Source organism: Sceloporus occidentalis, unplaced genomic scaffold, assembly GCF_023333645.1.
Source record: "Sceloporus occidentalis isolate IW3139 unplaced genomic scaffold, rSceOcc1.0.p SCAF_7, whole genome shotgun sequence".
NCBI lineage: Eukaryota > Metazoa > Chordata > Lepidosauria > Squamata > Phrynosomatidae > Sceloporus > Sceloporus occidentalis.
Window position 1 is genome coordinate 10603259 of NW_028316987.1, and position 15114 is coordinate 10618372.

Below are 15114 nucleotides of genomic sequence, written 5' to 3' on the forward strand. Positions count from 1 at the left end.
AAAAGCTGAAGATGGCCCCTAAAATTCTGCTCAGTCAGGGTCCAGCATCCTTAAACAGCTACCGCAATCACAATATCCCATCAAGATTAATAGGAATGTTCTGCACGTCAAATTAGATATCCACAAGAGCATGCAAAGACCCACTCTCACTGGCTTTGGCTGTCAGCTCTCACATTCTCTTTGGCTGAATACCTGTGAACTTGCACACATTACAAATGGTATATGGCTTTTTTTAAAAAGTCCAAATCAAATTTTGGCCACCAGGTATCAGATTTAATTAATAATATACTTTTATCCAGTCCCCAAATCTTTCGGTAGGATGAGCTTCAGTCCAGTTAACAAAAACATCTTTTAACTTGTACTTTGTTGATATTCTGTGTCTTTAAATTGACTCTGACGAACAGCAACACTATCATACGGTTTTCTTGGCAAGATTTGTTACAGAGGGGTTTTGCTATTGCCTTCCTCTGAGGCTGGGAGAGTATGACTTGCTCAAGGTCACCCAGTAGGTTTCCATGGTTGAAACCCAGTAGATTTCCATTCAAACTCTGGTCTCCAGAATCCTAGTCCAACACTCAACCCGTTATACCATATTAACTCCATAAACTTTGAAATCTGGCTTCCATTTTTTGTTGCATTTTTTCAAATGAAAACCTGCCTAGCTCTATGCATAGGTCATCCACCAAGGTGTCCAAAGCTGCCTCTTTCCCATGAAGCCAGACTGAAGCCAGACTGTAATGGATCTAGATAATCAATTTCCTCCAGGAAATCCTGAAGCTGGGATGCCATCACATGTTCCAGACCCCCGCCCAGAAAAGGAATATGGGACACTGGCCAATAGTTATCCAGTGTAGTTGGGTTCAGAGAGATTTGGGTTTTTTGGGTAAGGGCCTCCCTACACTACAATTTTGCTCCTTTCTGTGGGCGTCCAGCTCCTAATCACTCTTGTTTAAGGCATTTGGTCACAATTCAAAGGTAGAATGCCTGTTCTACATGTAAAAGGTCTCCCTGTAAGGAGAAAAACCTGTATAAAATGATAATGGAGAACTACTACCAAATGTTGTAGCCAGTACTGGGGTACATAAATGGTCTGACGCCTACATATTTTTACTTAGTTAAAGTGCAGTTGACAGCCTGTTATCCTGCAAATGTCACTGGACAGTAAAGTCCAAGGTCCAACACCACTGGCTACACAGGCTGAGACTGAAGGAAGATGCAGTCTAACAACCTGGAAGGCCACAAGGTGGCCACAACTAATTTAAAGAGAAATATTTGAGAATGAAATTAATTAGCACCTTCCCCCATTGAATTCATCAGACCTGGAAAGACAATCTAAGTCTGAATTATCACCACTGTCATCACCACCCAACTGTCTCTTTCCAATAAGGATGGGGGTGTCCCTCCCAATGCAGTAAGACCTTCTCCATTGTCTAAGCTAACTAGAGCAGTTGGGAGAATGGTGTGTTCCTCCCAATATCACACCCTTTTCATCTCTGCTTTAGTACTCACTTTCATCTGACCCACGGAAAGCAACCCGTGTCTGAAGGCACGAATCGATGCGCCGGAAATGCCTGAAGAGGGGTTTTACTTGTTTGCTGGGAGGATGACTTTCTTCGGTCACCCTGTAGACAGAAGGCAACAATCAGAAGCCAGAACATGACTAGGCCATTCCAGCTGCAAACTGAATCATGTTTTTAGAGAAGCAGAAAATGGATATAGTTCTGAGAGAAGCATGCCCTCCAACATTTCACAGATGAAGACTGGGGAAGATGTAGCCATGCAACAACAGACTGAAGTCAAGAAGGGAAATGTTATAAAGAATACACAAGCGAGGAGAAACTGGATTGGTTTTCTTTTGCCTGAGTCTAGTGGAAAGAAGAAGACACCACAAAAACCCCTTCTCCTTCCTGTTAAATTGACTGCAATCTACTTTTTCACTTTGAACTCAGTTTGCAGCAACTGAAATAAACTGAGGTCAAAGGGGGAAAGTGGGAGGTGGAGGGTATGGAGAAGTTAAGCATTTTTTTAAAAAAATGCAATTTTGGTGCATGGTAGTGTGAACCTAGGGCAGTTGTGGAGCTGGCTCTTGCTTACTGTTATAGCAAAGCATTCCAATGGGATGGCCATTATTCAAACATTTTGGAGTTCTTCTTTAGGTTGCTGCTGTTTAATAGGATGGGCTCAGAAGGCTTCAATTCTGGCAGGCCTTACTAACTTTCAGGTTTGTGCCTGCATCCCTTCCTGAGGGATCAAGGAAAATCCCAGAACAGTTCAGTTAAATTTATGTTTCTTAAGATGCCTCTGTGCTACAAGTTTGATAGGACTTGAACTGTTATAGCCCATTCTAAGGAATCATGGGATTTATAGTTTAGTAGAGGCTTAGAATTCTCTGTTAGAGAGCTCTAGTATACTCTCCTGAACTATACCTCCCAAATGTATTCATTGATTCTTCCTCTCAAGATACCATGAACAATAGTTCTGGAGAGTACACCAGGGTCTTTCGCAAAGGAGTCAAAGTACTGTACCTCACCAGGATTCCTTATGATGGAGCCATGACAGTTAAAGTGCTATCAGACTGATGTAATGATATAGTACAGGTACACTTGTAAAGTTAGTTGTTGATCTGCGTTTCAAGATATTTTAACTAAATGGTTGTTATTGAAGACATGTGTATAGGCCAAATTCCAAAGTTGCCACCCAGTATTAAGGTACCAATATGATAAAAAACAAAAACACTCCCTCCACTGTGGCACTTTTCCTTTCCAGGTTTTATTACTCATCCATGCTCCAGCCCTCTACTATAAGACAACATTAGAATCCTACCTGCTTCAACAGGGAAGGAGCCCATTCCCATTCCACAATAATAGTGTTATTATGCCACTTTATTCCATGTTTGCACCCTATGGAATCCTAGGATCTGTAATTTAGGAAGGGGCATGCTTACATAATTATCATCCAGGGTGCTCCAATGCCTTACCAAACTACAAACCCAAGGATTCCATAGGATCCAGCCAAGGAAGTTCAAATGAAATTAAAGCACTACAATTGTTCAGTGTGAATGAGCCCAGGGAAAGCAAATTAACAACAGATTCAGAAAAGAACAAGGCTAGTAGGCCTTCCCAGCCAAAGCAATCTCCCCTATTGCATCCATACCATTAAGGGTATATCTAAATTGTTATGGTTGCAAGATGGCAACCTTTTATCTCCCTCAGTTTAAAGTCCTTGCAACTATTTAGAAGCACTATCACTAAAAGCATAAACTAGAAACAGGAACAACCACCCTAGTTCTAATCTCTGTTTTCCTATGAACTTGCTGGGTGGCCTGCTGAAAGCCACTATGTCTCTGCTCCAGTTCTCACGCCTAATAGGTAGCTAATACTATCCATTTACTTTAGGGTTGCTATGGATATTACTGGGGTGACAAGCACATGATGGTGTGAGCATAATTACTATTATTTCCATTTTAAGGGCTGAGTCTCATCTAAGAATATCCAGGCTAAATAAACCACACAATTGTAATAATATCAAATTGATGCTTTTTTTAGGCTGTATTTTATTGTATATATGTTATTCATACTCTCCAGCTGTCCCAAATTGGCAGGGTATGTCCCAATTAATCATCACTTTTTCAGCTGCTTTAATAATGTCCAAATGTCTCTTTCCTCCTCCCACTTTGTCTTACTTGCTTTGTCTTTAGTTTATTTCATTTGGTGCAAACTAAGGCTCCATACAGAGAGGCCAAACTAAAGCTGCCTTGGATCACCTTGGAGGTATGCTGTTTAAATGATGCATGCGTCCTAAGAGTCTGGAAGCCACGTCAAAGCCACGTTCCAGTCCTAAGGACTGGAGCGTGGCTTTGGCATGGCTTCCAGACTCTTAGGACACATGCATCATTTAAACAGCATACCCCCAAAGTGACCTGAAACAGCTTTATTTTGGCCTGTCTGTATGGGCCCTAAGTTCAAAGTGCAAAAATACTTCACACTCACTCAATTCAGTGGGGGGAGAGGATGGGGTATGTGTGTGTGTAACCCTTCCCAGTAGACCCAGGCAAAAGGAAACTGCTGCAGCCTTTCCTAGCTTGTGTGTTCATCCTCATTTATCACTTTTCCCTCTTGACCACTCTGATGTTGCGTGGTCACATGTGTCCCAGTTTTCATTTATGAAATGTGGGAGGGTATGGTTATTACCTAAGCATTATATGGTACAATTTTTTAAAAAAAGAAACAATACATTTTATTTTATTTAACTAAAGGCAGGTTTGGGAGACTGCAAAATTGAACAGATAAAGGAGACACTGCAGGGCTGGTTAACCTTCTCTCCCCCTTTTTTCTCCTTTAGTCAAGCATTGTTCCTCCTTGTTTTTACACAGCCTCCCAAGACTAATTTTGTTTTTTAAGTGTGTTAGGCAGAAAGTTTATCCTCAGTCTGTTGCTAAGTTGGGATGTTAATCCATATGAGTTATGACCATGTTCAAATACATTTATCTACTGGACAAAACTGATTTTTGGTACTAACCTCTGGGCCCATGCAGCAGTAAGACAAGTGAAGATAGATACAATTGGAAAGGAGATGAAGAGATTATCAATTCCAATCCCCTTTAATGTGTATTCCCTCTTATTTTCCTCTCATAGAAAGTTATAATACTTTTCTCTCTTGTTTCAAATTTATTTTAAAAGAAAGGTATTTTAGATTACCCTACTAAGATTCTTCAACATAATTAATTTATCCAAAAGAGCCCTGCAGAGTTTAGCAAAGCAGCTTAAATTCTATAGTCTATCTCTGTCCTCTCTACTTACTTAAGTTCAACTGTCTCCACAAGCTGATGGAGCTTTAGAATTTCATCTTCCAGTTTCTGGTAGAGAGATGAGTCCTTCATGATCAGCAGATAAAGATCCTAGGAGACAAAAGAAAGCAACATGGGCCATCATGCCCTGGCAACAACCAGAGGGACACCTCATCTCTTTGTATCTATCCTGACAGGAAGACTTGACACCTTAGACAGGTAAACCTACATTTTATGACAACAACAGATAGACTAACACCTTACAATCTGACATTATTCACTTCTTAACAAGCACATTTCTAGTTCTTACGAGAGTAAACTTAGGAGGCCACGGAGTATACCTTGATGATTTTGCCTGCTTTCTCCTCCTCCTGCAAGATTCCCTTGTATGTCTCAAGGAAGTGCAGCAAAATAACCAAAACCGCTTGCTTCCGGTGCATGGCCTCACCTTCTTTCCAGCAGGTCGGTGATGGGATTGTCGATGCTGTCATGAAGGTGGTCACAGGAAGGTCAAGGGAAAATCATGGGATCAAGTTTCAGAAAGAAATGATTTGGAAGAGAGAAGGATGGCAGGCATGGGCAAAGTGTGGCCCTCCAGGTGTCAGTGGATAGCAACTTGCAGCATTCTTCACCATTGGCTAGGCTGACTAGGACTACTAGGGGTTGGACTCCAATAACTTCTGGAGGGCTATGTGATTCTATTCCCCACAGTGTGAGAAAGAGTAAGGTTAATCTGGTCCCATGCAGCAGTAAGAAAAGTGCAGAAAGATACAGCTGGAAAAGAGACAAAGGGCCCGAACAGAAGTTCAATATAAAGCTGCTTTGGGTCATTTTGGAAGTATGATATTTAAATGATGCATGCATCCTAAGAGGCTGGAAGCTGTGCCAAAGCCATGCTCCAGTCCTAAAAACTGGAGCGCAGCTTTTGCGCAGCTTCTGGTCTCTTAAGATGCATGTGTCATTTAAACAGCATACTTCCAAAGTGACCTGAAGCAGCTTTATTTTGGACTGTCTGTTCAGGCCCAAAGAGACTATCATGCATATACCCTCTCATTTCCCAATCACCACAAAGCTATAGACCCTGACATCTGGTGATAAATCCAGTATACTGAGAATTCCAGTTGAATACAGTAACACAATGGTTCAAATGTCAAATATAAACCAGGAAATCACATTTTAAATCCCTGCTCAGCCACTCTGCTTCCTGGATGATCTTAAGATAGACATTTTCTCAAAGCTTTACATATCCCACTTGTTGTTTATGATAAAGAATGGCCAAGGTTTTTGTAAATGACCTGAACTCATGGTAGAGGATGAACATGAAACTAAAACAGCAGCAATTGTCCACAAGCTGTTGTTTCCAGAAAATCCCATTTTAGGGCTTTAAAGGTCATGACCAACACCTTGTACTGAGCCCAGAAACCAATGGGCAGCCAGTGGAGCGAATTTAAGATAGGTGTTATACAATCATTCTGGTTTTACCAGTAACCAACTTGGCTGCCATGTTCTGAACTAATTGAAGTTTCTGAACTAAGCACAAGGGTAGCCCCAAGTTCAAGATCAAAGTTTTTTGTGGTGTTTTTGGGCTATGCGGCCATGTTCTAGAAGAGTTTCTTCCTGATGTTTTAGACTCTTCTAACTTGTAAGCCACCTCGATCGTCACTCTTCTAGAACATGGCCACATAGCCCAAAAACACCACAAAAAACTATGGTTGCCGGCCATGAAAGCCCTCAACTCCACTCAAGATCAAAGGCAGAGAACCCCTAGACTAGACTGAAATCTGTCCAGTGATTGCGCACATTTCTTTACAATTTTGGTGTATAAGTATGTGTCCTTGTCCTCTTTGATCAAAAATCTTATATTTCAGATTCACCACTTCTAGATGGAGTTCAAAGAAGCACAGTCACATATCAGTTAATTTAACAAATTAGATTTAGGACTAAATTAGGGTTAATGACTTTAACCTTCATAGCAACCCGTAAAACAGATTTGGTTTAGAGTGGCCAAATGCAAAAGAAAACAGTGATCATGCACTTTTAGTACAGCGTGTGGTACAGGGATTTTTCATGTTTGGTTTGCATGATAAGATTCCTCTGTTCAAATTCTCTTTTCTGCACACATTTACAGACACAGGACTCCTAGGCTCTTCTGCATCTGCCAATCTATCTGGGCTGAAACCAACATTACAATTTATTGGGAACAGGAGGATATCTTCAATGCATCTTACCAATAGCATATAATAATTTTCCTGCTCCCCTGAAACAGCAACCAATAGTGTAGAACTGGGAAATGTTGGAGAAATGTTGTGAATACTGCATTTTTTCCCCAGTGGACATCCCTAGGAAAGATGCTATAAAACATGTGGCTCACTGATGCTCCCTCCCTGCCACATCATCCTTTGTACAGAATGACTTTGCCTACAACTACTCAGTGAGCCTGCCAGCTGAGTCACACTTTGTGGTAATCATATTTGTCTCATATGCCCATAAAACACGAAGGAGAGATGTACTTCTCCAAACATCTGGAAACACAAGGTAGATACTCACAAGAGAGTCTTGATAGCCATTGTTTGAAGACTCCCCTGTTAAGCATAAATCATTTTCTGAGACAGGGACATAGATGCCTATACACTTTTTAACTGAAGATGCCAGTGACTGAACTGACATCTCATACATGCAAAGCATAATTTCTATCATTTTGTTATGAAGTCTCTCACAAAGAGCTCACCCATTTTGAATAAAAACTAGGTTACTAGTTCTGTTTCTTCCCACTGCATCACATCCTCCCTCTGGAAGATGTGCATTAAAATGTGGAATATGCTAATAAAGGGAGGTGTCAGAACAGAAAAGGTGAGTGGGATTTTGCCTAGAATCGCAGAGTCAGATCTCTAGGGGGAAACCGCACTGTTTGAGCTACAAGCTTCACACATTCCTTCTGTCTGCTCATTTAGCACAATGCACACACCTCTTTCTAGACCTACAGAAGGTCAAAGGACATTGAAACATCAAGAAATACTGAACCAGGGGTATAGCAAGTAGGGGTGAGGTGGCGGTGGAATGAGGGAATTGCCTCCTAAATAAAAATATTGCTCCCTCCAGGTGACATTTCTTCCAGTCCCTACATTTCTAGCATTGCATTAATTTAACATTTCAGTTGAGAATTTAGAAACACAGTTTAGACATCCAAAAAACGATGTGGTGGTGGTGGCAGGCAAGATTACTGAGATGATGAGAACATAGCAAATAGAAGAGTTTTAGGTGCAAATGAAATCTGGAGATGCTAGAAATTTGGAGACTAGAGGAAAATGTAATTTGAGGGGCCAGAATGCCTTCAGTGTTGTCCCTATTCCCAATAGCTATATCCCTGCACTGTGAACACTAACCATGTTTGGCCATGAGTAGAAGGGATGTGCTTCAAAACAGGGGAGACAATTATGCAGTCCTTCAGATGCTTTTGGAATGTGTTTGTTGGAATGCCTCTTCCAATGTTTCTCACCATTGACTGTGATGGCTAGGACTGCTGGGAGCTGCAGTCCGTTACCACCTGGAGGGCCGCACAATTCCCACCCCTGCTTTGAAAGGAAATTGATTTGAGCTGGAATTCTCAAGAGCCTATGCATGGGGTCACCATAAAGCGACAGGCAACCTGAAATTACAAGGTTGGGGAACCAGTTCAGGCTATATAAAAATCCACAAAGTTCTGTGCAGCAAGAATGGGAAACATGAAAGGGTGAAATGGATCGAATTACTCCTGCAATTAAATATATTAGCAGAGCATATCTCCCCACAGCCCACCTCCCATGCTCCACCATTATTAAAGGAATTTTCTCGATGTTATACGCCATACAATATATAGGAAGGATATTGCTGGTGCAGCTGATGTAGAAACTGCTCCGTGGGCAGGAACAATGAGTGGGTGAGGACAATGTCATCTAGGAGCAGATCTAAGAGAAAACAGGAAGGAAAACAGAAAGAGATTAGCACTGATGCCCTACCTTCTAGCATACGAAGTTACACTAGTGTCAAGAAATTTGGGACACATTTTCTTTGAGTGACACCCTCCCCAAATCTGGTTCCATTATGGAAAACAAGTCCCATCAGCCCCAGCTAACATGGCCAATGATAAAGGACCATGGAAGTTGATATCTAAAATATCTGATAGATACCTAGCTCAAGAAGGATGGTATAACAGAATGGAGCAAACAGGCATGTGAATAGGTTCTACATGTGGCCACACAGATGTTGAAACAAGCCTGAACCAAACTGAAGACTCCACCTTGGAAAATATTTTTAGGGGTAAGCATGGCTGACAAATTTCATCTCCAATACAAAGGACAGAAATATAAACTCTTTCCGCTTCTCTATCCTCTCTTTCCACAAGCCATTAAATGGGGATGATTTCTGAGCCAGGATACATCGTATGTACAGTCAAACCCAACTCCTAGTGCTTTTGCCCTGAGACTCAAATCTGCAAAGTAAAAACTAAAAACACTGTACTTCTGAGTATGTGCAAAGAGTGAATAAAACCACAATCAACTCCTATGTATTTTACACACACACACACACACACACAAGCTCCTATCTCAAAGTGTGCAAGTTTTTGAGAGGGACATTGTCCTGATTATCTCTTGCCTTACAGATTCAACCCCAACCCTAAATTTTATTCAGCACATTTTCTTGATCACAGTTTTTTTTTCCTTTTGTTGCTTTGTAATGTGGTAGTATTCATCAGAAAGAAGCAAATGCCACAAGTCACAGCTAAAAAGAATGATAAGCAATACGGAAGAGGATGGGGATTTGGCGCCCTCCAAATATTTCTGGATGCATTTTTAACATTTTCCCCAGACTTCTAAAACCTTTTAAAGCCACTACTGCATAGGTTTTATCAACTGTCTCTTTTTTTAGTTTGTTTTGCTACTCTACTGAACATTGAATTTGAGATTTTTCTATTGTACCGAAAACTTTCCTGGGAAATGTGCCCCAAAATTTCCCCAATCTAAGCAACTACTTTTTTAAAAAACACAACAAAACAAAACCACAAATGCTGCAAATCAGCTAGAGTCACAACTACTAAGGAATCCTGCAACACAGGTTATGTTTGCACCGTGCACACTAGGTATATAACTTCCCTCTGGAACATCACAAATTGGATGCATACTCTGCACAGTTCTGATTTGATGATTTCACTTTAACTGTCAGAGTTCCACCCTATGGAATCCTGGGATTTTTAGTTTAGGAAGGAATGTGAAGAATTCTCAACCAGAGAGCCCTATGCCTCCCCAAACTAAAATTCCAAGATTTAACCTTCATCCATAGGATGAAGCCATAAAAGTTAAAGTGGAATAATTGTGTGGTTTTAACAGACTCCTGCACTCACAAATATTGTTTCCATCCAAGCATGTGAATCAGCCTCTCTGGCTCAGTGCCTTCTAGTGGTGCTAGAGACTATAGTGACCACCATCCTCAACCAGCGCAATCAGTGGTCCTGCTCAGTTGGGATGTGTGGCTCAATAGATTGGAGAAGCCTAGCCTACCATAAAAGCAGTCTTCCCTTTACAATTCATAGGCTTATGGAGATAACATGATAACAGGGGAACAACCAACCCCATACTCCCTTCTCCATTCAGTTACAAGTGGATCTCCCCCTCTGGAACAAGTGGATCTTGTATAAGTAGCACGTGGGCAACGTTGGCTTGGGAACAACAACTTTGGCAACCCAGATGGGACCAGTCTTTTGAGGCCTTGTCCTGGCCTGACTGACCAGCATACTCCGATGTGCATGCGGAAAGTCAGTGCACATCAGTCTTTCGAAATCTGGAGTCAAAAACTCGGGACCTTAGGAGGACAAAGGCCGGAGCTCAAAGGTGATGCCAACCAGAGGATATCCCTTTAGGGCAAGTGAGAAGACCAACAACATTTCTTGTTGAATAGATTTCCAAACTGGCTGGGGGGTGGGTGTAAAATCTTAAATGCAGAGTCCAGAGGCTGTGCAAGGCTTCTCAGATGAATTTTGGGGGATCATACCAGCAGATGTAGTTACAACAATGGAACTCCATCATTATAGCTTCGTCTCCCAATACAGAGTATTGAGCAATTGTTTCTAAATAATGTGGAAGGAGACACTTGTATCTGCCAAGGAGTGAGGAAAAAGGTGTCACACCCAAGAAGCACTCAAATCAACTGTGTAAGATCTTGAGGTTTGTTATTTACAACCTTCCATTCCAATATCTTACTGTTATTCTTATTTTAATCAATATGCTGCAATGAGGAGGAGTGTTACTGCTTAGGATTCTGGATAGCCACCCACATCCTCTCCCATGATACTCCATTCCATTCCCTTACTACAGTCAGACAGCATTCTGTGATTAGTGATCATGCCCCACCTGCATTAGGCTACTCCTGCCTCAAGATAATTTATTTCTGAAGATTTCTTCTGCAAACTTTGGGTTTTCAATCTTGTTTATGCCTCTCACTTAAGCATGATGATCAGATGACCTAACCGCAACAAGGCACTGCAAAATGTGGGATATTCAAGAAAAATGTAGGCTATTACCAAATTAAAGCTAAAAACACTCATATGAATGTAAATTCATGCTTCTTAGTCATGCTCAAAATGGAAGACATTTTGGAATTCCTCCTGGACAGAAGGTTGAAATGTAGGACATGTCCTAGAAAAGGATATTTGGTCACCCTACACTTAAGCATCCTTGCTGAGAGAATATGGGAGCCCTTCCAATATTACATAAATGTCGCTTGATTCGTGATCCCACTTTAACTACCATGGTTATATCTTGTGGAATCCTGGGCGCTGTAGTTTAGTGAGGCACTTAGAACAGTGATTCCCAAACTTTTTGGACTTCAGTTCTCCAAAGCCTGTTGACCAATACTTTGGGATTATGAGAGTTGAAGTTCAAAACATCTGGAAGGTCAGAGTTTGGGAATCACTGCACTAGAGCTCTCTGGCTGAGAATTCCTGCTTGGCAGAATGGGTTGGACTGGATGGCCCTTGTGGTCCCTTCCAATTCTGATTCTATGAAAGAAAGTCTCTATGAAATTCTAAATGCCCCCCTCTAAACTGCAAACCCGGGATTCCATATAGAATGTTGTCATGGCAGCTAAAGTGGAATCACATTGCTATAATTGTACAGTGTAAAAGGGCCCTGGGTCTTTATGAAAAGGTGAGGGGAAAGAGAGAATGTTATCTGCCAATGTGGCTTTTGTGGAAAAGATTATTTTTAAAATATATATATTTAATGCCGATGTAGGCAGCTCCAGTTTTGATCAGAAAAAGCAGGAGATGTGGAGAACCTGCCTTCTTCTTTATGAGGAGAAAAGCAGCTGGGGGAAAACTTGATCAAGATAATAGGCTGAATATGGAAAGAGTTTAGCTTCCCTTCTGCTCCCTGCAGAGTAAAAGGCACAGTGGGAAGATATTTTGGTAGACTAAAGTTGATCTTTTAAAAAGTCAGCCCACAGAAATATGATTACAAGTAAATACCTCTCCCCTTTACTAGTATTCAGGCAAATCCAGAGCCTCTCGCAACTGCATTCAAATAAGAAATTGGGGGTGGGGTGTGGAGTCATGAAAGATCCTCTACATCCTCCTTTGTCTGATCTGATCCTTTATTTCTGTGTATAAAAATAAATCAGTGCCCAAAGCTTCATAAAGTATCTAAGCACTTATTCCTAAAACTCTTCTTCTAGCCTACATACCACTCCCTTGAGATTATAAAAATCAAAATTATGGTTGCCTCTCATACCTTCTCCTCCTCCCCTTTCAGCAAATCCAAATCCAAACTAATCCAAAATCCAATTTAGTACAAATCCAAGTAAATCATTTGGTTCTTGAAAGAGGAATAATAGTAGAATCCAGTTAACTTGAAGGGAAGCCCATCGATAACCACAAATGTTCCACAATCATTTATGTTGGGAAACTGGATGATAGACCTTAATTGACCTCCTCTTTAAAACATCTCACGTGAGACTTCTCTCAGCAGCCAGACATTACAGTTACATTATCATATTATCAGATCTTTCTTTCCCTGAACATTTGTTGTATTATTTCTTTAAATTATTACCTTTCAGCTTGACTAATATATCACATACATATTTATCAGAACCAAATGGGGCCAGCCCTGCCATTGGGCAAATGAGGCAACTCCTTTGGGCAGCACCTGCTATGGACCAAGGACTGGATGGAGCTGCACCTTCCAATCCATGGCCAGCCTCGTGCATCCTTTGGTAGCCTCCTGCCATTTGGTATAAGAAAGGATGTTGTACCACTGCCAAGATTAAAGATTCAACTGCCAGTTAGTTTTCTTTTTTTTATATGGACTGGGGAAACAACATTATGTCTTTCACCATAAACAGCAAGGTGAGTTGAGCTGGCCTTGGCTTGTGTTTTTTTAATACTATGCTGCATCTCCACAACAGTATTAATGCAGTTTGACACTGCTTTAATGGCCAAGACTCAATGCTACGGAATTCTGGTTTTTGTAGCAGCTGTCAGAGAGCTCTGGTGCCAGAACAAACCATAAATCTCAGTTTCCATAGCACAGAGCCATGACAGTTAAACGAGTGTCAAACTGCATTAATTCTGCAGTGTGGCAGCAGCCTCAGTCTCAGCACTATCCCCCCCCCCCCCGGCTTTATTTCTTTGCACACCATCAACAAAAAGCAAGCCTTTTCATCTCTTTTTAAATAGACGATCCCATATAAGTTCTTCCATAGCAACCTTATACTTTCTTTACATTATAATACTGGAAGCATTCAGCATCTCATAGAAAATAGCTTTTTCCATGTCCGTACCATTCAAGGGGCCAAATTAAACATTATGTAGATTTGAAGCGTGTTTCATCTTACGCTGTTAGCACAAACCACTTCCTTAATCAAAAGCAGCCACAGGAGGACTTGACCCAGATCAAGACTGAGATGCAGGGGGTGAGGGAATTCAATCCTTCACCCTGTGCTATTTTCCTGCTAACTCCACCTGCCAAAGATGATAATTACTCTCAACGGTACTGCTTGCAGTAAAGAGCATTTTCAGGGGCAAAAAGCATTTAGGAAGTTAATTTTTGAGAAGCACCTACACCTGAACATCAGAAACAGATGGGAGGAATGGGATCTGTTCATGTTTCCAATCAGTCAGTCATGCTCTTTTTTACAAAATGCCTTTCCATTCTCCCCCCAGTACTTAGAGGTTTATTGCCACAAGTATGCTCCACCATCCCTAAGTGGTTTGGAGGTATTTCCCCCTCTATCTAAACATATACATTACACTTACACACACACAATATCTCTGCAAATGTTCAAATTTTCCCCAGGCTTGTGCCTGGATGGCATCATTTCCTAGATAAGAAATAGCAAATATGCCTACAAAGGGGTGGAGGAGTATATTTACATAGAACTGATGCTGTAAGGCAGAAACCTGCATCTCTTTTCTTCTTGGTGCCAGGAACCTGCCCATCCCAGAAGTGCCAGTGATGGGCAGGTTCCTGGGAACCTGGAATTGAAATAATGCCTCACATGTTTCTCTATCACACTTTCCCAGCTTGTCACCTGTTTATGTTTTGGACTGCAAACCCCATTTGTCTCAATCACTGGCCATGTTAGCTGCATTCTGGTAATGATGGAAACTCTAGGTCAAACTATCTCAAAGGCACTCATTATCAGGGAATAGAGAAGATGAGGAAGTGGTTTTGGGCTTTTACTCCTATTTCATGTTGGTTCCAAGTGGAGTTATTTCCAACACTCTCATAGAATATCTTTTTACTGAAAATGTCAAAGAACAACATTACACGCAACATATGTGCTCTATTATAGAGATGGAAAGAATATTGAAAAATATTAGAGTGACAAATGAAAAATGCATTTCCCAAATGTCGGGAAACCCTGATAAGGGATAATACGGGAGGGTTGAGAATTGTCACTGTTTGAAACTTATTGCTTTTTAATTTAAAAAAAGGAGGAGTTAGGTGGGTTGCATTAAGAACAGTATTATCTGCTCACAAAAGAACATTTCTATACAAAAAATGAAACTTTCTGCATAAAAAAAAAGCCCATGGTCATTTTTCACGAAGAATAAATCCCAATATATGCATAGTCCTTGACGCCAGTTTTCAAGGACTTTTTGTTTTTTGCAGCGAGGAGAGAAACTGGGAAATTATGCATTCTTCCCCTGCAAGAACAAAATTTCCAAAGATTTTGCACCTACCATTGCTCAAAGGGTTGCTTAAAAAATAATTAAATTTAAATTTAAAATAACAGTCAAAAGCATTTGAAAGTGATGCTCATGCCTACTTCTCTCCACTATTAATTGTAGTAAAATC

At 40.9% G+C, this 15114-nt stretch overlaps 1 protein-coding gene across 1 annotated transcript in view; it reads right to left on the bottom strand.

Annotated features, from left to right (window-relative positions):
- RAPGEFL1 (Rap guanine nucleotide exchange factor like 1) overlaps positions 1 to 15114 on the bottom strand; it is a 74054-nt gene that overhangs the window by 31159 nt on the left and 27781 nt on the right. The window contains exons 2-5 of the mRNA XM_089531877.1: positions 8652 to 8730; positions 5128 to 5281; positions 4800 to 4897; positions 1510 to 1622 (exon numbers count right to left, since the gene is read on the bottom strand). Coding sequence (XP_089388003.1) covers positions 1510 to 1622; positions 4800 to 4897; positions 5128 to 5281; positions 8652 to 8730 — 444 coding nt within the window. The remainder of the gene's footprint in view (positions 1 to 1509; positions 1623 to 4799; positions 4898 to 5127; positions 5282 to 8651; positions 8731 to 15114) is intronic.